General features: G+C 45.6%; 1 protein-coding gene across 4 annotated transcripts; it reads left to right on the top strand.

Annotated features, from left to right (window-relative positions):
* Positions 1-9,953: 9,953 nt before the first annotated feature.
* Positions 9,954-20,355, top strand: TPM4 (tropomyosin 4). Of its 4 annotated transcripts, none has more exons than XM_013954511.2 (9): positions 9,954-10,296; positions 12,852-12,977; positions 15,875-16,008; positions 16,321-16,438; positions 16,797-16,867; positions 17,547-17,622; positions 18,261-18,323; positions 18,408-18,477; positions 19,042-19,267. In XM_013954511.2, the coding sequence occupies exons 1-9, from the start codon at positions 10,183-10,185 to the stop codon at positions 19,122-19,124; spliced, it is 855 nt and encodes a 284-aa protein (XP_013809965.1). In that variant the 5' UTR covers positions 9,954-10,182; the 3' UTR covers positions 19,125-19,267. The 4 variants fall into 4 exon arrangements, with proteins under 4 accessions (XP_013809965.1, XP_013809964.1, XP_067169099.1 ...); XM_013954510.2 differs by lacking the exon at positions 19,042-19,267 and adding an exon at positions 19,872-20,355 and having other exon boundaries at positions 9,959-10,296; XM_067312998.1 differs by lacking the exons at positions 9,954-10,296; positions 12,852-12,977 and adding an exon at positions 13,611-13,817.
* The last annotated feature ends 275 nt before the right edge of the window (positions 20,356-20,630 follow it).

The raw sequence follows: 20,630 nt of genomic DNA, 5'->3' as shown, positions 1-20,630 counted from the left end.
CCGTAGGTCCATCACTGTGTCCCTGGGCTTGACAGTCAGGGGCATCATCAGGTCCTCGTCAGCCAGGTGCACCTTGATGTGGTACCTCTTCCAGCGAGACAGGCTCCTTCGCAGCGTGTCCATCCTCTCCAGCGCAGCAGGGCCAGTGTGGCAGAGAGGAACATCCAGCTGGGAGGTCGGTGAAGCAAGGATGTGGCTCTGAAGAGGCTGTCTGCTGTGAACAACTTAAAATGTCCTGCCAAACCTGTTCCTCCCAGTTGCTGTGCTGCATGCTTCACATTCCAGGGAAGAGCTCACCTGGCTCCCAGAGCCTGCTGGCTGGGAAACGTCTCCATGACTCATTTCCACACACCCCTAAATCCCATAATAATTACAATGTATTTACAAAGTGCTCTTCATTCCAGTGGCTCTCAGGATCTCTAAAGCCATTAGGAACCTGGGTGCATTTGAGAAATGAATGGGTTTAGTAACCTCATGTCTCCTGCTCTAAAAAGCTGCCAGTTTTGGTGTACAATGAAGCAGACATTGAAGAACCTCACAGCTATTTAACGTGGCCATTTTAATGAAAAAGAAAAGAATAGTCTGCACAGGGAAAGCTTCCTCATGGGGGAGGGAAAGAGCACCCTGAAGGAGTTGCAGAGTCTGGCTGGCATGAATCCCCCTCATTAATGCAGCACAGTTTCCCCTTAGGAGATCTATACATTTATTGTAGGTAAACAGGCTGGGACCCTCCAGAAGGAGCAGGACCCATTCATTGCTCCTCGTACTATCCGATATCTAAGACTGACTCACACATGCTCCTTGCCGGTTCATCATCTTGACTTCCTTTTCCTTGCAGATTTCTGCCTAATTGATGGGCTGGTCGTATCCTGCTCTAACACGTGAGCGGACACAGCGTCACGGGACTGCAGGCACACCACGCAAACGGGCAACAACAGAGGCCTCAGAATACCACGGGGAACAAGCGATACTTGGGTAAATATGACAACACCTCCGAAAGGAAAGAAGCAGTGCCAGCCATGGGAGCCAGCTGTAATTGAATGATCCTGCAGGGCAGACTTCGGCAGTCACAGAAGATGATACTTCAGAGCAAACATCATCAAGATAAGGAAGTCATTTTTTTCTTTTTCTCGAAAAGATCAAGCCACCCTCTTATCTTGTAGGTAATTTCCTGCGGCCTATATTACAGGAATTAATTCCCTTGTCCATTCTTCTCAACACAGACCAGTATTTTCAGACCAAAGTAGTGCAGGATAGTTGCCTTCAGAGCCTGCTCTTCACTAAACAGGGGCTGCTCCTGCCTATTAGATAACAAAACAATTTGCCAGATTTCCAGATATGGCAGCATTCAGCTCCTATTGAGAACAAGACGTGTCTGTTCTCCCATTGAGAAACAAGAAGGTTTCCACCCTCTCTTCATGCCTCCATTCTTTTTTTCCCTCCCCAACGCATTATGTCTCTGCCAAGAACAGCAGCAAATATCTTCAGCTATACTACAAGCAATGGAGATTTCCCCATGCACTTGAGCAGAAGCAAGGCTTCCGCTAGCGGGTTTTTCTTTCCAGATCTGGCCACTGTAAAGGTAGGATCATTTGGTGGGCACTGGGATTTCTGCCACTGAGTTTCTGTAAAAGCTTGAGATGAATCATATCATGCCTTTATGTTTGTGTTTGCTCATCTCGTGGCTGCTGCATGGTGTAACACATGCCCAGTAAGCACCTTGTGAGAAATAGTAACAGCTTTTAGCACAGTAGTGGTCTCTTCCATGGAAGCATTTACAAATACAAGCCTCAATCCACAGATATGTCAGTAATCTTCTTGAAGTCAGGATAACATCACCCCTATTAGACAGAAGGAGATATTGAGGCACAGAGAGGTTCAAAGCTGTTATAACAAAAATTGTCAAAGGTTAGGCTCTTGTTCTCAGATTTAGGCATCTCAGTGTGGAGTCTCACTTTCAGAGACCTATAGGAGCATAAGCATACATGTTCCTGATCTAAACTGCCAAAGGAAGGAACCAAGGGCCTTAGCGTTCCAGTATATGGGGCCTGGGTGCATCCCTCTACATTGGGGTGACATTCACTTGAGGAGCCAAAAATCATCCTTGGTGTAAAGCCAGAAACTCAGGGGTAAAGCAAAGGTCTGGTCCAATTCCCACTGCCATCCAAGGACAGACTCTCATTGACGGCAGCCAGAACTGGATCAGGCCCCAGACGCACTGAGGTGCAATGGCTCCGGCCAGCAGAATTTGCCCAGTGACTGCCAAGGGAAGCATAAGGTATTCTCATTTCAGCCAAGCCCGTCTGGTGTCAGCGAGTCCATCAGATCCATCCTTCTAGCATACGTGACAGCCTGACAGCTGCCAAATACCTCCCTCAGACACCTTTCAGACAGCTCCTGTTTATTTTTAGGGCTGCTCTTTCCAGACAAGGCTCAGATGCATATCACAAAATAGAAAGGGAGGGGGATGGTGGCAGAAGGAAAACACACAGCTATGATTTTTATAATTTTTATTTCTTTGCCTATGACACGGTTGCAAACTTTCTCAGGTACCATGAGCCCTTATCTGCCCATGTTGGGACCCTTCATTTTATGGAAGGAGATGATATTCTAGCCTATGAAAGCCATGAGAAGGAGAAGCATTGCAGTGAAGTCAGCTAATGAAATATTGAAGTACTGAAGCCCTCACTAGAACACATGAATGTCTAATGCCAGTTTCAATTAATTTTGAATTTTTCATTAAACAATTATTAAAAGCAAGAGTACAGCAGAAATAAGGGAAATTGACTTGGGCAGTATATTAAGTACCTTAGTTTTGCCGGAGGATGTTTTATTATCTGTCCAAAGCAATTATTTCACAAGCTCCTGATGATTTGTGGGCTAAACAGAGGTACAGAATAAAGTTTGAGATGGTCTTCCTCGAAGTTATTTTAAACCCTTCCCCTGTGCTGCCTTGAAGCCTACTTGGGCGATGTCTCTGGCATGTCATATCTAACTGGAGGACCAGACATGGAGTTCTGAGACTCTGTGATAATGCATCACTCCAGCATTATTTACAAGTCAAATAAAAACTTACTCACTTGAGCTTTTCCCCCACATTGAGGGCAAACAGAAGACATGCAAACATTCAGAGAAACGTTCATGAGGAAAGCCAGAAAAGCAATTTAAAACCCAGGTGGGCTATGAAAATCATCTTTTTTTTTAAGAAACAAAGCAACAACATTTATAAAACGTCATCTCCTCCTCCCCTGCTTTCAAAGTTTCCCTTATCCCATTGACTAGAGCAAAAGAGAAACACCTGCATAAATTAGGTGCTTCATTAAGATGCCTCAAGTTGGCTGAGATGATCCCAAGCCTTATAATGCCTTCTTATAATGCCAGAATAGATAGAGACACTTATTTTTTAGCCTTTTGGTAGCAATGGCTCTGATTTGCTGCTTGATATGCTATTTATTGCAGAAGAGGATAGAGGCGAATTGGGATGTTGCTCTATCAGGAAATAAAGGTTTCTTCATTTCTTGGTAGAAATCAAAGGGAAATTACAACAGCTAGGGAAGAGCTGGCCCTGGTTCCCCAGGAAGAGCCTACAAGTCTTTGGGGAAACCAATCTGTCAGTGCTGACCTTTCAGGCAAGGAAGATATTTGTTTGGTTCCTGAAGCTCTCTGATCCCAGGACTTACAGCCAATAATGCTGAACGCTAAGAATTTTCCTCTGATGTTTGTCTGGGGGTGAATTCACGGCTGGGAGCAGACAGATAGCAAGGGATGACACGTGCGAGATGATTGCCCTTGCCTGGTTGACCAAGCTGTACTTGCAGCTCTACCTCACTGGGACCAAAGAGGGGCTGCAGTGCAGCTTTGTGCTAGACTGCCCAAAGCACACGATCCCGCTGGTGGGCACAGTCCCTACCCCGCGACGGTGCCGGGCGCACAGGGCACAGAGCAGAGGGGAGGCTGCAGCGCTGCAAGCTCTGAGATCCAGACGGGGTGCCGGGGAGCACGGGGCTGGGAAAGGCTCAGTCACAGGGAGTGAACGGCTGCACAGGAGAAATCATGAGGTTTGACAGTGATAACTTAAAGTTAGAAATCTCCAGTCCGAAATGCAGCCTGCCACCTAATTCTTCCAGTGCCACAGCTCTCTAGGTGATGGGACAGCTTAAGGTGCTAGTATTTTTATTACTGAAGTACCCAGAGGCCCCAGCTAGAGTTGTACCACCATGTGCCAAGTGCTTTACAGATAAGTAGGATGAGGAGGGTCTTTTCTATCGCTCAGTGCTTTCCTCCCCCTGAGATGTGCTTGGCTATAAAATGACTGGGCTCACTTTATATGTTGAGTTACATCTACAGCAAATGAACAAAGGGCTAATAAATGATTAGTAAATGCTTTGAAAAATGGATAATTAAATGCGACAGCTTTTAAAAGTCCAATGGATAAGCACAAAGCATGTAAGCCCAGGCGATAGTGCTTTCTCCTGATATAACTTATCTACAGCACACTGCTCACATCAGCAACAGTGCTTAGAAATACTATTAACTTCTTGGGCAGCAGGAATAAAGAAAGCCTTTCTGTGAGAGAGAAGCACTTCTTCTCCTGGGGATAAGGGCAAATTCTTTATTGTTTAGACCATTTAAAATCCAGGAAAGCTGGGAGGTGCGCATGGTGACAGATAGGGGAGGTGTGAGTGACAAGGGACAGTGACAATCTCTGCAAGGCCCCTGGCATCTGACTGCCAAGCTCTAGGGTCCTGTGCTCCCAGGCTAAATGGCCTCACTGCATTTGCAGCCACAGTTTCCCACCACTGCCTGGTACAGGGTGAAATGTCCCTGTCACCCTGCCCTGCTCCAAGCAGCAGTCAGGAGCTTTCCACAGGAGCTGCCACAGCATCAAAACAGGTTTTAAAGAAAAGATGTCACAAAAAAAGGGGGGCTGGGGGTGATCCTGGTTTCATTCTCTCTGGTGCCATGGAGGATTTCGGCCACTGGCGCTGCTGAAGTTACCAAGCCAGACAGATCTGATGATGCAATATCAGAATCGCACTCCAGAAGGTCCCACAACTTCCCCTGCTAGCTGCCCAGCATCAATATAGCATTACTGGGAGCTAGTGGATACTGCTTGGCATAGGATTGCACTTAAAACAGGCTCCAGAAAAAGCTATGGATGTTCTGCCTTGAAGGCGCAGACTTGCTTGGTTTCAGCACACAAAGGAACCTGCAAGTTTTCTAAGCAAAAGTTAGATGCGAGTTGGTGACATTTTCTGGTGGAAAGGGAAATGGGAAGGAAAAAAAAACCCCAGTAACGCACATGTTAAATGAACCAGTCAAGTGCAGACAATGGAAAAGCTGAAAAATGGATCTAGGGGAAAGCATTCAGCAGTGGTAGTTATTTGTCGCTGCAGTTCTTTATAACTCCCCAGATGGGAGATTCATGACCCTAGGAAGGAGTCTGTATCCTCCGGGGTTTGGCCTGAGGCAGCCCATGACTCACTTGCCTGCCAGTTTTGGCAATAAGCTGAGAAACAAGCAAGATAGCAAAATGTCTTGTGGAAACAGCAAAACAAGAGACAAACGAATTAATCGCTGAAAGAGTAAAAAAATAAACCTCTGTGCACATAGGGGGGCCCAGATGGAGAGAGAGAGAGATCATGCCACAGAGGACTCCGGAGGAGCTGGCATCCCAGGCAGCCAGCTCCATTTGTTTGCAGGCAAAACAAATCCAGGATGCCTCAGTCTTAAGAGGTGAGATAGGCAGAAATAGAAGATTTGAGGCTTTACCAGCCATTCCACCAGCAGCAAGATGGTTTTCCAGAGGCTCAAGAAGGAAGAGGATCTGTGGATCTGCATTGCCATCTAATGGCAAGGAAGAGCTTAAAGCTTTCAGTATGGTCCCGAAATGGGCTCTAATAGCAAAGTAACAGAAGAGAGGACAGCCCATATGGATGACTGTGTTTTGCTCTAAAGGCAAATCCTTCTCTGCGACAGAGTGGGTTTTCCCAGTGAAGGCAATACAGCCAGTCCAGAGAAAGGAAGGATAGGCAGAGGCTTGGGGTAGAGGCTGCCGGTTCCTCCTCTCCTGGCGTCCTTGCAGAAGATCTGTCCTTTTGGTCACACCTAGCCCAGTACCCTGTTTCCATCAGTGGTGACTAGTGGGTACTTAACGAGAAAGTAGGAGAAAGAGGGCATTACAGATTGTTACTGCCCTGGTATACCCTTCACACGGGGAGACAGCCCTGCAGGGAGAACCAACAAATTCAGTGAGATATGAGGGTTTTTTGGATTTTGTCATTTTTTTAACTGAACATTTAAAAGGAAACACCAGGAAGAGAAAAGTGTGATGTTCATTCTAGTGCCACCTTTGTTATAGTGTGCTGCTAATGATACACCATATTGTCTAGTTTCTAGAAGGGAAACTTTGCAAGAGAGAGTTGACTATTTGGAGATAATTATATTAAGAAACCAAAGGAGATCGGTAAAGGATTGTCAGCAGCTTCTTTCTTTGACACATTCCTAGCCTTGACTCATGCAGCTTTGCAGAGGAGGAGGAGTTGGAGCTCATTCGGTGTGAAATAGAGGAAAGTGATCTTTTATGACCAGGAGTTTGGGACAGAGCAGGAGCCGGGTGAGAAAATGAGGCTCTAAAGTGTTTGCTCTTCCCAGATAGTGAAATGGGATGTGGTACTAGTCCCAGCTAATCCCAGACAAAAACTTCTAGTGGGGATTCAGAGAAGGGAAAAGTTTGAGAACTGCTGGACTTCAGTGAGCAGGGCCAAAAAGGCCCCCCCGGCCTGTTAAAACACCTACGGCAACGCGCTTCCCATGCCTCGTGCTGCCAAAGAAATGAGCACGCTCACAAACGATCCAGCTTCATTCCCTTCAGATACCCGCTCTTATTTATACGCACAAGCTTGCCAAGCCTTGCTAGGCCCAAACAATCCCTCTGAAGGGAAAGGAATAAACAAAGGTACTCGTACAACCTACAAAACACCTTCCGCCCACACACACCCCAAAAAAATGCTTTGAAGGCTCCTTTCTTCTCTCAGAGGCTTGCTTGCTCGCTGTTTCCCAAGCTAATGAAAGCCAGCGGCTATGGGGGTGACAGGATTATTGTTACCAAGGGGCCAGAGTGAATCTTTGGGGCATTTCTCTTTCTTTTGTGAAGCAGGGAGGGGAGGAAGGGAATGTACCTGGTTTAAGGGCTACACGGGATGACATGTTCCTTGATGTTCCTTTCTAAAAGCGGCTCTGAGTCATGCTACCGAGTTGATTAGAAAATGATCTTCTTGCTGTAGAAGTACAAAGGAAAAAGTCTCATTCAGCATTCAGCGCTCCAGCGCCGATTCTGAGCCTGCCCAAGCCTGAGGCAGAGAGGGGCTGGTTCGCTGGCTGCAAAGCCGCCTCTGCTCCTCTCAGGAATGAGAAATTATGAAGAGGCTGCAAGAGCAGCCTCAGAAGCAGCTTGAAACCCGCGCCCAAGGCTACGTGCAGCTGCAGTCTCGGGGAGAGGCTTGCAGAGTCTTGCGGCTGCCTCCATCGCACGAGTTCTCGCCCGTGCCGTGTCAGACAGGGCCAACGCACGGCTCCACTCCTTCCCCCCTCCACTGCTAGCCCCACTCAGCATGGCTCAAAAGCTGCGCACCCGAAACCTGCTGCTCCAGAAGACCTTGGGCAGTTCATGGTCCCTGCCGTGGAAACAGAAGGAACGAAGCAGCAGCACCGGCACAAAACCCAAGGCCAATCGTGAAGAAAGGAAAGCAGGTGACCACAGCCAACTGCAACACCAAGGCCTTTAATTATGAAACTGAAGACCTGCGAACTCATTAGGAGCATGAGTTGACCTAGGGGACACCATGCAGCAATAAAGCAGGGAGCTGACTGTCAGATTCCTTCAGCAAGTAGGTCCCTGCTGTTTATTACTTGTACGGCTATGGAGAAGGGGGGTTATATGTAGCATGTACTGCCGAGAGAGGATGGCCCTTGCTCCAAAAAGTAAAGCTGAAGGGTGTGACTTGTGCTTGGCAGTGGTTAGCAGGACACGCCAAGGTGGTTGCCTCAGCTCATTTTGACCCCTAAGCTGTGAGGACCAGTGTGGGCCCAGAAGGGCCTGCCCCAGGGAAGGAAGCCCCAAAGGAGCCACAAAACACAGCTGAGCTGGAATAGCAGATCGGAGCCACCAGGAGAAAGTTATTGAAGATCTCCCTCACCCCAAAGAAAGATGGTGAAGATCTCCATCACCGTGCCGCACCGGCTACAAGAGGCAGCTGCAGTGCAGTGGCAGCTACCAGGGCACCACGTGTCTCCTCAGACGCTTCAGCGCAGGTCTGTGGTTATCGGCGCTGACCCCAAACAGACACCTGGAGTTTCCCCGGCGGCCAAAGCTCCCCCCGGCGCTCGCGCGACCCGCCGCCCTCACGGGCAGGGCTGAGCCACACACGGGGCCCCCGAACGCTCACGGGAGCAGGGGGCCAGGGGAACGTGCGCCGCGGTGGTGATCAATATGGTTTATTAGTTCTTAACACCATTTCTGCAGGCTCAGCCGCACTCTTAATTTAATGCCTCGTCCGATCTCCTCAGACCGGCTCCAATACAACCCGCAGCTTTTATCGCTGCTGCTTCATCTTGCGCTCTTCAAATCACAGTGCTCGGACAAGAATAATTAATTAATAAATAAATAAATAAATAAATAAGGCGGCTGGACCTGGGGTTATTTAATTGCCGCAGGAGACCCAGGAGCTGCCGGGCCCGGCGGCGGGCGCGCCCCCGAGGCGGGCGGGCCCCGCCCCCCACCCCCCGCTACCGCCCCTTATCCCCTGCTACCGCCCCCTTCCCGCGCGCTGCCCTCTGGGAGCTGTAGTCCCAGCGCGGGCCGCCATCTTGGCGCTGCCAGAACACCGCCCCCCGGGGCGCTCCCCGGCAGCCATCTTGGGGCGCCGAGGGCCGAAGCGGCCCTTGCGAGGCAGTGGCCGGGGAGGGAGAGAAAAAACACTTCAGAATAGACTCTGAATCCCGTATATTTTTCTGTTTTTCATGTTGTCATCCGTGTGGGTAGATGTCGTGGGTTTTGGCCGGTCTGAGCTGCAGAGCAGGTCTCCCTGGTGCGCTGTGGAGGGACAGCCCTCGCTACAGTCAGGACAAAGTAGGTGACAGGTGCTGTGAAGTTAAGCTAGAGCATATTTCCTATGCAAGTTTCCCATGAAGTGGGATGGGAGAGGGCAGGTGGGGAATGGGGATTGGTTTCGTAGGGTTGGCAGTAGGAGGTCTTCCTGGGGTCGCTGGATGCCCTTCAGGGGGGGCCCTCAGTGGGGCTGCTCCTGCTGCTCTTCCCAGGGCCTCTGCCTTGTCCAGCACGAGAGGAGGAGGCTGCTTCGTGCTGCACAAGTAATGACTTACAGTGCTCATCAGACCGTGACTTCGGAAGTGTTGCTCAATTCTCTAAGTTTTTAGTGAGTGAATTTTTAAAGACAGGCACTCAAATTCACCAATAAGGCCTTTGAGCTTGCGCTCAGGATCCAAATCTGGCCTCTTTTTTGTATTATGCAGATTATAGTTATTTCTTTAATGAAACACAAGTCTCAAGTGCATATTCTCACAGCAATAATTTTGTTGTCTCATACAATACCCTGGATGTTTTTATAATATAAATTTAGCTACCTCTTGCATGTAGGTTTGCTTTATGTGTGGATTTATTCTGGGATAATCCAAAAGGATCCTTCCCTTTCTTTCATTGCTGTTATGCTATTTTATAAGAAGCCAGGCCATTCTCCTTAGATCTGTTGGGCTGTTTAATTGCTCTGCAAACACTGAGGGGTGCTAATAAGCTTTCTTTCAAGCATGTGTTCATATGTCAACGCTTTTGCTTCTGTCAGAAGCTTAAAAATGGAAACGGTTTTCTCTTTAAGAAAACAGAACCCAAATAAGGAGATGATGGAGTGGTGAAGATTCCTCTGGTGAGTCTGTTCCAGCTCATTCCTTAGAAAGGCTGTATATGAAAGATCAGAGAGGAGGCCAACAAATCTGGGCTTTATCCAGGGGTCTCAGTTTAAAGCTCTCTACAAACACTTGAGCTCATTTTCCCTGTGACTTGACTGGGCACAACTCCTTTCTCTGCCCAAGTCTTAAAAAATCTAAAACTTCAGTCTTCAGAATTCTTCCAGTTGTGCGACAGATACAACCTATCCTTGAGTAAAAATGGAAGCAATCAAGAAAAAGATGCAGATGCTTAAGTTAGACAAGGAGAATGCAATTGATAGAGCAGAGCAGGCTGAAGCGGATAAGAAGGCAGCTGAGGACAAATGCAAACAGGCAAGTAGAAAAAAAAATGATTGTATATATGATGTGGAAACAAGTGTAACAAAATGTTATCTTGCAACTTTCTGATTCAGAAAGCAAAATAACTTGAACTCAGGTTTTCTCTTAATCTTCTTTTGAAGTCTTTTGCCTTTTTATGATGTTACACCTGTACAACCAGGACTAAGTATTAACTTATTTTCTCAGCCATCTGAGGCCCTGAAAAATTAGCACTGTCCACAGATTGTTAAGAATACTTTGTCTAAGTTTTCCTGAATCTTACATAATTGTATTAATTGCCTTGTGCTTGTAATTCCATGGAAAAGACCTTACGGATTCAAAATCAAAGCTGTTACAGCTATAGAATTGTTAATAACTCCTGAAGTCTGAGCTGCATCTAAAAATTTATTGAGCCTCTCCTTGAAGTGAATTAATAAAGTTCACCAGGGCCTAGCGCTGGTATGTGGAGTGCCCATGTTAGAGCTGCCAGCTATGACTTGAGATTAGATATGTTACAATACTTTATGTTTAGAATAATCAAAAATATCTGGATTTGAAAGTTCTTATTTTAACTGAATTATAGTGATAAAATTTACATGTTCTTTTGCTTTTCTGTACTTTTTATTCTGGGTATCTATTTCATATTTGAGCTATAATACTTTGAGAATGATCGTGAAACATATGCTGACTTTTACATTCAAGTTTGTTATAGCACTTCTTACGTAATTCTCGTGTCCTTTTCTTTTATATTCCATACCTTTTTTCTCTAAATGTGGTTGCTTCCATTACATCTTCCAGACTGCTCTAATGCGTTATTAGCGCTCATTCCTCCAAATATTTTTCTGTTCAAGTTCAATTTGAGATCCTTGAGAGGTATAACTAAACTTTAAACTGATCATCCATGTAGCTAAAACAACAGGAAGAAAAGTTTCTAAACAGGTCAGCTGCTGCTGTCTTCCCCTTCTACCCCAAGATAAGAAAAACTACTTGTCTCTCCTATTTCATTACAGTGGGCTTTTACTGTCTTCACACATCACCATGTATAATACCCATCTCTTATACAGCCTCTGAGGTCTTGATCAGATGCTATTCTGTTGGGCCACATTGCTTCCCTAGATAATCTTTCTGCGCTCAGTGGCATAACAGCCACAGCAGATTATTGTCCGGAGTAGTTAATGGTGATTAAATGCTTAACCTTCCCTTGCATTTAGTTATCAAATGTGATTCCCTATGGACTGATAGAGCAAATGACACACTCATGGGAATTTTCAAGACTAATTTTTATTCAAGTATTACCTATATTAGGGTAGTTCACAATAAAAAGCCAAAAAGAGAAAGAAAGTCTTTGGTTTTATACCTCTTTTCTGAATTGTCTCCAGTTTTACAGCTTTTTTTTTTTTATATAATGTAGGCACAGTACTCAAGTAGTGATTTTAATGTCATATACAAAGGAAGCATCACCTCCTTCATCCTACTTACTCTCCCCCTATTAATGCATCTAAGTAAGCATATTCAGTTCTGTCACACTATCTGGTTACTCTGAGAAGTATAGCAACACAACAGCGTTCAAGAATAGCATGCTACCAAAAATGTTGTTAAACCTATCTTGGCAGCTAGAGTGAAGAAATTAAATGCACTAAAACACAACCTATTTTAAGTGAGCTGTTTTGATAGCCTAAACTTACATAAAGGCAAAGCTAAATGCTTAAATCAGTTTCTGTACAGGCTGAACTGTTTTGTATTGCAAATGAACTGATGGAGCAGATGGGCTCGCAGGCACACCAGTTATCAGCAGTAAGCCTCCTGATAATGCAAATTCTTCAGGGAGCATGAGACAGTTTGTCATTAAACAGTCTCCCACCAGGATATAAATAGTACCATTCTAGCAGACAATATGGATTTATATGGTATGGTGGAGTCTGACCCTCATGGTAGGATGGAGCGTACCTTGTTGGACCACAGTTAGAAACACAGAACAATTCAGGTTGGAGGGGACCTTTGGAGGTCATCTAGTCCGACCTCCTGCTCACAGCAATGTCTGCAGCAGGCCGTCTGCTTTCAGGCTGTTACGTTTGGTTTGAAGTGTCTGGAATGATGTAGAAAAGGTGATTAGGGAATGACTGCTGTTTTTTTCTAACGATACAGGAATTGAATGGTTTCCTAGTAACTTACCAGGCTTAAAATAAGCAAAAGGACATAATTTTAAAACTTTTTCGATTATGTTATAGAATGAGCTGCTGCAGGATGTTGTGGGGTCCAGAAAGAAATGAGATGAAAAAAGGATTATAACAAGTCATGTATTAAACCAGATACTGTGTGTGCAGTGACAGGGAATATTATTCTAACGATGATATGTTTTTAATGATCTTTCCCTGGCACATGCTACCAGCCATTCTCAGAGTACCTGCCCTATTGGAACTTCAATCTGATCTTTTATCAGACCTTTTATCTGTTTTGTATGTTAAGTTAGATTAAAACTAATAGTAAAGAGAAGTTTTAGCCATGCTAACCTGTAACCAGAGTAACCAATAATATGTCAAAATGCTCATGTTGTCTTTTTCTCTTGAAAGGTAGAGGATGAGCTGGTAGCCCTGCAGAAAAAGTTGAAAGGAACTGAAGATGAACTGGATAAGTACTCAGAGGCTCTCAAAGATGCCCAGGAAAAGCTAGAGCAGGCTGAAAAGAAGGCAACTGATGTACGTACCTACAGTTAATGTTTGTCTGTAACTAGATTTTGTATGTTTTGCAGTATGTATGTAGTACATTGGAGATGTAAATCACCAAGAATTATTATACTGCAGTACTCTCGTCGGGATAGGAAAAACTGTCTCATGTTTCAGGTACGTAAGTCTCTTCTGCCAAAATGAACTCAGGATCGGTTCTTGTGCAGTAAGCGCATGCCACACAAAGGTGCCCCAGGGATTCAGCTTGGCTGAGGGCTTTATGGCTACGGAGAGATGAACTCGTAGCGCTGCACTGGGGTCTGGAGCAGTACGGGGTGCCTGGAGTGGGGGAGAACTTTGGGCGGGGGGGGGGGGATTTCCTTAAGAGAAGTCAATGAAACAGTGCTCTTTCTGTGAATCTGGGACAGCAGCACGGAGCTGCTCTGGCATCAGGATGCCGTTTGGCTTCGGGAACACACAAAAAAAAGGAGAAAAAAAAAAAAAGGAACTGTGCGGGGGAGCGCAGGAGCGGGGGAACATGCCGGCGCCTTCAGGGTGCTGGTGGGGGCCGTGCCGGGGGGTCCGGGGGTGCCGGGCCGTCGGCGCTGCCCCGCGCCGGCTCCTCCGTGCTGACGTCACCACCCCACCTCCAGCCGCGCGACGTCATCGGCCCATTGAAAGCCGCGGGGCCGCGAGCCGCCACGTGCAGCCCCTCCGCGCCCCGCCGCCAGCGCCGCGCCCATGGCCGCGCCGAGCTCCCTGGAAGCCGTGAAGAGGAAGATCCAGTGCCTGCAGCAACAGGCCGATGAGGCGGAGGATCGCGCCCAGGTCCTCCAGCGGGAGCTGGACCTGGAACGGGACCTGCGGGAGAAAGTGAGACCGCCCGGGCTGCCTGCTCGCCTTTCTCTCGGTCTGCCCTGCTCCTTCCTTCCTGTCTCTGGCTCTCTCTCGCTGCGGCGCGCCTGGCTCTCTCCTGCCGCGGGAGGACGGCTCGGCCGCCGGCTGCCTTCGTCCCTGCGCTGTCCCTCTCGCTGCTCCGCTCCACGGCTCCCTGCGGACGGCGCAGCGCCTCGCCCGCGCCTCCCTCCCTCCCGCGGGCCGGGCCGGGCCGGGCGCGGCGCCGCAGCGCTTGCTGCTATCGCGCTGTGCGGCCGTCGCCTTGGAAAGGGCGCTGGGAGCTCTTCTCGGCACCGGGGAGCGGCTACGAGTTTAGTAGGAAATTGCTGTTTAATTAGGAAAAAGCGCTGCACGACAACGAGCGGGGAGTTCCCGCCTCTCGGCGCTGCACCGCTGGCTCCAGCGCAGCTGGGAAATGTCCGAACTGCTGGAAAGTAACTTTTTCTCCCCGTTTTCACAGAGAAATGAGAACTCTCCACTAGTGTGTGGCTCTCCCGGGGCTGGACAGCTGGTTTCACTTAGGTTTGTGTGTGATCAGCCTTCCCGGCATCTTCCTGCTATTTTATCACATGTCAGCGAGTTAGTTTTACCGTATAAGGACTGCGGGCTGCTTCTGGGAGAGGTGGAGCCAGGCTAACTCCAACTTCCCAGTGGCCCCATCTCCGTAGCTTTGGAATCTTGTTTAATTAAAATATGACTTAAAATGTCCCGTCTAGTGGAAGAAGTTGCAGACCGCCACATAACAGATGCCTGTTTTCTACACGGTCGATACCTTGTGTGTAAATGTAGTAAGTTAAATACATAGCCTTCGGATAGAAAGCAAATGAAATGCTGCATGATTTATGACTAGAGGAATCTCGGGCCAGCTTCCATTTGCATCAGTCGCTGAAATCCTTACCAAGATGGTACAGCTATGAATGGAAACCACTTCCTCCAACTTAGGAGGAGCAGTAAGTAACCGAATTTCAGAAGCTGCAGCAAAACATCTGTTTTGCAAAGTGTTTAACACAAAGCATAAAACTGTTGCCCTTTAAGGATCTATAGCCCAAAAGAGTGTATTTTTAAAAAGTGCTAATCTTAAGTACTTACATAGGGCAATCGCGCTCAGATTTGGGTAGACCTACATGCTAGATAGGTGAGCAAACCTGGCAGTTTGAAGTATGCTTTTTTTTTTTTTCCAAATAATGGGCAATTAAAGGAGCCATATCTTAATAAACACTGTATTTATGGAGACTAATTTGTTCATATTGTCTGTATGCAAGTATTGCTCCCAGCAACCCCTCTGTTTTTATCTAGTCTGTTTTAAACAGTAATAGTTTTTCCCACTACTACTCAGTTTATTCAGTAATATGTAAACAGATATGATCATTAAGAAATGTTTTCTGCCTAATTCCCAAAGTACCACAGGAAACAATGAAAAAGGAAAGTAGATTTATTTTAACAACATACCTAGTTTTGCCCTGTTTATGTTACATAGGTGACTGACTCTCCCATGCTGAGGCTGACCATACCCTCTGCCCAGCTGACTGTGTAAAGATTATATAGCATTTACAGGCTAAGGAACCCATAATGGATAATGAAATGGCTTTAATTCCAACAGTGTATTATGATAGCATATTACTGTAAGCTGTGATAGAACCAAGAACATAAAAAGCAATTGTGGAATTTTTTGGAACAAGCCGTTATGGAAACAGTTCAGTTTTTAACTTTTGAATTCTACAGATAGATCCAGCCCTGTAAAATGATTTGAAAATACTCCTCCTTTTTGAATCAATATTTAATTTCTTGTTCTATGGCAGGAGTGATAAGAAGTACCATTAAAAAAGAAATGAGAAGCACATACTCTGTACCTTGAAATTCCTGAAATGCCTCAATTTAAACAAATAAAAAGCACAGAGGAAAAGGGTTCCTAGAGGTTTCCCTGCATATAGCAAGGAGATTTGCAATTTTAAGGAAACTAATTAGAAGTGAACTTTTGTCAGCAGGCAACTGTCTTCTATATAAACTCAATTCTGGATGATTATTCCTTACAGGCTGAAGGTGAGGTGGCAGCTCTGAATAGACGTATCCAACTCGTGGAAGAGGAGTTGGATCGTGCCCAGGAACGGCTGGCTACAGCCTTGCAGAAACTGGAGGAGGCTGAGAAAGCAGCCGATGAGAGCGAGAGGTATGTTTCCTTTTTTTGGGTGTGGGGATAGGGATGTTAAGAAAAAAAGGTGAATGTAAATTAAATGAATTTTCCTATATAATTCAGTATTTACATGTGCAAATATGTATTGCAGGTCAGTGACTCAGAACTAGAGCTGTCTTTTTTACTAGTTTAAAACGCGTAATTCTGTTAACCTTGCAGAACATGATAGTTTGGATTGGTCATAATGGGGTCACTTTTTAGTTAGAAATACTGAAGTATACTTTAGGACCTTTGAGACAAAGTGATAAAAATCTTCTGCGTTAAACATACTTGCTTTGACTTCTGCAGAGGAATGAAGGTTATTGAGAACAGAGCAATGAAAGATGAAGAAAAAATGGAGATTCAGGAGATGCAACTGAAAGAGGCTAAGCATATTGCTGAAGAAGCTGACCGCAAATATGAAGAGGTAAAAGGGATGCCTCAGTAAGGAAAAGATAAAATACACGAGAGGACTATGAACAACTTTGTTACTGTTCGGTTTAGTTCTTCTTTGTATACTTTCTACTATGTGATGGTTTGACTTTGGAATATTTCCAAAAGGTGTAATTCTAATAGTGACCAATAGCAGCATCTTAGGTGTTTAATGCTAAGACCACTGCAAAGTCTACCTTCTTTAGGGAAAAAGGTCCCTGTCTTGTATGTGCAAGCGCTGTATATTTTCTTCTAGTTTACATCAAGTCAGAAGGAAAGCATAAGCATAGTGCTTTGAGGGAGACAGATAAGAAGTTATCAACTGGCTTGATATAGTTATTTTCTCTTTACAGGTTGCCCGTAAACTGGTTATTTTGGAGGGTGAACTGGAAAGAGCTGAAGAGCGTGCAGAGGTGTCAGAAGTGTGAGTAGTTTCACATACACGGATGTAGTTTAGAGTACAATAAAGATCTTACTATGTGAGATCGCTTTCATAACACAAATACACATGGCATTTTTCAGGGTTTTCCTTTGTTTGTTTTTAACAGTATCAGTACAATGTCCAGCTGTTTAATAGTGTCATTTCAAAGGCTGCCAGCATTATGAAGAACCATAATGGCCCATTTGGTTCTTTTTCATGAAAAATGTTGAAGGTGAAGTTGCTAATACTTCAGCTTCAAGAATAACTTTTGTCACTTGTAGGTTTATTAAACATGCTCTTCTCACATCAGCATCAGGTATCCTACAGTGCTGTACAAAGCAGAACAGCTCTTGTACTGAAGGTCGGTTGCAGTGCAATGCAAGCCTATAAATTTCTTACCATTTTAAGACATTTCTTAACACAGAGAAACGTGCAACACTAAGCTTTGAGAGTGTCATTTATTCTTTTACAATTGCAGGTTAAAGTTGTACTTCATTAGAAAAATCTACTACCAAAAGGCAGGCATGTAGGATACTTGGAAAAGCTTTTTGTGTTCCATAAACAAACTCACTGCTTTTAGACTTAATTACTTAATAACCTGTATTTTTAGACCTTTTGAAAATGAAACAAAGTCGTAACAGTGACAGGGACAGTGGTAATTTGTACTTTTTTTTTCTTGTAGTAAATGTAGTGACCTTGAAGAGGAATTAAAGAATGTCACTAACAACCTGAAGTCCCTGGAAGCCCAATCTGAAAAGGTTGGTTCTTTCAGTCAGCTACGGGATGGTGGGGGAAATCAAAACATGTAATCACAATTCACAGAAGTAATTCAGAAGTACAAAAAAATTTAAGAGTTTGACAGCTTGTGTAATGGCGACTATTGATAATGTTGTGTCTGTTCTGCCCAAAACCAAAACAGCCAGTAATGTGGTAATTATCTGCAATACTGCTTCCTGCAAATCTGGATTTGAATCTTTCCCACATTACTAGGCAGTTGACTGTTCTTGATTTTGTTATCTTGTTCTTCTTGTATTGTTGGCTTGACTTCTTAATAAGGCAAATTGTTAAAACTCTTGATTTCATTACACAGTTGTTTCCAGCTAGCCCTAATTTGGTATAGAAGACTTGGTGTTTTATTGCACATTCAGCTATTTTTATGCTGCATAATAAAGTAAGCCTGTTAAGGTCTAAAACGGATACGTAAAGGAACTCTGGACGGCCTTAGTCTTAAAATGATGGTACATGAATCAGAGAAGTCTTGGTGAAGAGGAGAAAAGTATGGGAAGGGTGTTTGCAGCCATCATAAATGGAAAAGTGGTTATTAATAGGTTAGGCTTTTCATAAACATTATTACTGCTACAACTTCCCTTAAAGAGTGTGTTTATTGTTTTCACAGTACTCGGAAAAAGAAGATAAATATGAAGAAGAAATCAAGCTTCTGTCTGACAAGCTTAAAGAAGTAAGATCATCCATCCCCAAACTGTACTTTGGCAGCATTTTTTTAACAGCATCCATTTATTCTATTTATTTTTATTTTTTTTAGGCTGAAACACGTGCTGAATTTGCGGAGAGAACAGTTGCAAAACTGGAAAAGTCTATTGATGACCTGGAAGGTAAGAAATTACTCTTGGGGTCCTGATTTTACAGGTCTTCAATTTCAAATCAGAAAGCAACATTCTAGGAGTAGGTATTTTATTGGGAAAGGACAAAAATATTAATCAGGTGTATAGCTAGACCAGTGTGAGACAATTGGTGATCCACTGCACGTATCTGTCCAGCCTGGTACTTCCTGCCCAGAAGGAATTTTCTTGAAAGAGCTTCTCTTGAAAAGTTGCTACCAATGGCTTGTCAACTCACAACTGTATGTACTCAAAGGGGCCTTTCTATTTAAAAAGAATCATGATCTTCTTTAATCTGAATACTGAAAAACAGTTATTGGAGTGGGGGGGGAAAGGGGGAAATGGAGATGAAGCTTCTGACCTGGCAGCTGTGTATATTTTTTGCTTTCACACTAATGTTTGACTACATATCTGTTTTCTTCTTTGATTTTTCCACCCCGCAATTACTTGGTTTGCTGCATTCTGACTGTCTTCATGTCTTCTGCTATACACCTCTTCCTCTGGACTGTTTTTCTGCATCTCTTGCTGAAACTTGCCTTCCGCCTTCGCGCCTGATAGACGAGCTGTACGCTCAGAAGCTGAAGTACAAAGCTATCAGTGAGGAGCTTGACCATGCTCTCAATGATATGACCTCCTTGTAATTCGCACCTACTGGGGGGCTTGGACCTGCTGCCTTTCTTAAGCTTTTCTTGCCTGTAATACCTGTCGCTTCTGTGCAACTTCTAAAAGCGATCCTTCAACCTCCTCTGTAAGAACCGCTTTCAATAAAAACAAGATACCTCTACCTTTAAGCTTTCTGTTTTTTTTTCCTCATGATTCACATACAATACATCAGTAACGACACTGAAAGTGCATCTAGCTCCTCGTGCCCGGGCCAGGCCCCTGCAGTCAGCACAGGCGCGACAGTGACTGTGGTGCAGGACCAGACACAGGAGCAACAGGCCGCGTGCGCCCCTCGTTAGTGCTGACGAGCTTGGTCAGTCTCAGCACCCCTGACAGCTGGGGCAAAACCTGGTGGCCTGGCAAAGGCCTCAATTTTAGTATTCCCAAAGATGAAAAGCTCTAACTTGGCTCTAACTGTAACTGAGGCAGCTCTAACTGTGTGTAGTGTTTCACCTAGTTTAAAATTCTCAGAATAGCGGAAGCTCGGAAGGACCTGTCCTATAAATCAGATGTTAAGCCAAAATACATGTCTGTCACATTACATATCGGACACGTCCAGGAAACCGTTAACTGAGAGCAATCACAAAAATAGTTGTCTGGCCCAAATCTCGGATGTAATTATAGTGGTCTCTTAAAAGTAAAGGTAAGTAATCAGGTTTTTTATTTAAAGAGAAAAGGCAGTAAAATGTATATTTTAAGTCTTGTTTTTTCTCTTTTCTCCCTAGAAAAACTTGCTCAGGCAAAAGAAGAGAATTTGGGGTTGCATCAGACACTGGATCAGACGTTAAATGAACTAAACTGTATATGAAATTGAGAAGAACGCTCAGTGGCCAGCAGAAACTTAAACATGTATCTGTATTTACCGTTTCATTCCTCTCTTCTGTATCCTGGAGAAAAAAAAAAATTAAGTTATGAACAGTACCCAAATAGTTACGGTTAGCGCTGTGGGCGTGACTCGGCCCGCGGAGCCGCCGCAGCGGGAGACAAGTCCGGTTCCTCAACTCGGTATTTATTAACCGCCGCAAAGCGGGCGCCGCCTGAGGCCAAGCGCAGCCTTTCCGCCCGTCTCCGCCGGTCCAGCGCTAGCCCCGCTGTCTCTTAACGGTTGACCTGGTCTTCTTTTATGTACATCGCTGTAAGCTGTATCCACGGAGTATTACCCGCGAGCGCGACTGTTACCGGTGTTTTCATATTAAACAGCTTCGCCGACCCGCGTCTCCGCTGCTCCCTCACTGCCGCTCTCGCGCGTCACCCTCGCGCACCGCCTGGGCGGGACGTCAGCAGCCGCCTCGCACCGCCGCGTAGCTGCACGCGACTTCCGCCCGTCGCCGGAAGTGGCGTCTCGCCGGGCACGCGCAGCGGGGCGAGCGGCCAATGGCGCGGCCGCTTGCACGCGGAACGCCGCGCGTCGGCCAATGGGGCGCCGGCCCCGTTCTCTTCCTGCTCGGCGGCCGGGGCGCCGGACCCTGAGGTGATGCGGGGCT

This window comes from Apteryx mantelli, chromosome 30 (genome assembly GCF_036417845.1).
Source record: "Apteryx mantelli isolate bAptMan1 chromosome 30, bAptMan1.hap1, whole genome shotgun sequence".
NCBI classification, from domain to species: domain Eukaryota; kingdom Metazoa; phylum Chordata; class Aves; order Apterygiformes; family Apterygidae; genus Apteryx; species Apteryx mantelli.
This window is presented reverse-complemented; position numbering and strand designations above follow the sequence as displayed.

Excerpts from the sequence above, each read along its gene's own strand:
- TPM4 (XM_013954510.2), top strand. The coding sequence starts at position 10,183 with ATGGAAGCAATCAAGAAAAAGATGCAGATGCTTAAGTTAGACAAGGAG. Across the intron at positions 16,009-16,320 it reads GCAGCCGATGAGAGCGAGAG|AGGAATGAAGGTTATTGAGA; the intron begins GTATGTTTCCTT and ends TGACTTCTGCAG. Across the intron at positions 16,439-16,796 it reads CTGACCGCAAATATGAAGAG|GTTGCCCGTAAACTGGTTAT; the intron begins GTAAAAGGGATG and ends TTCTCTTTACAG.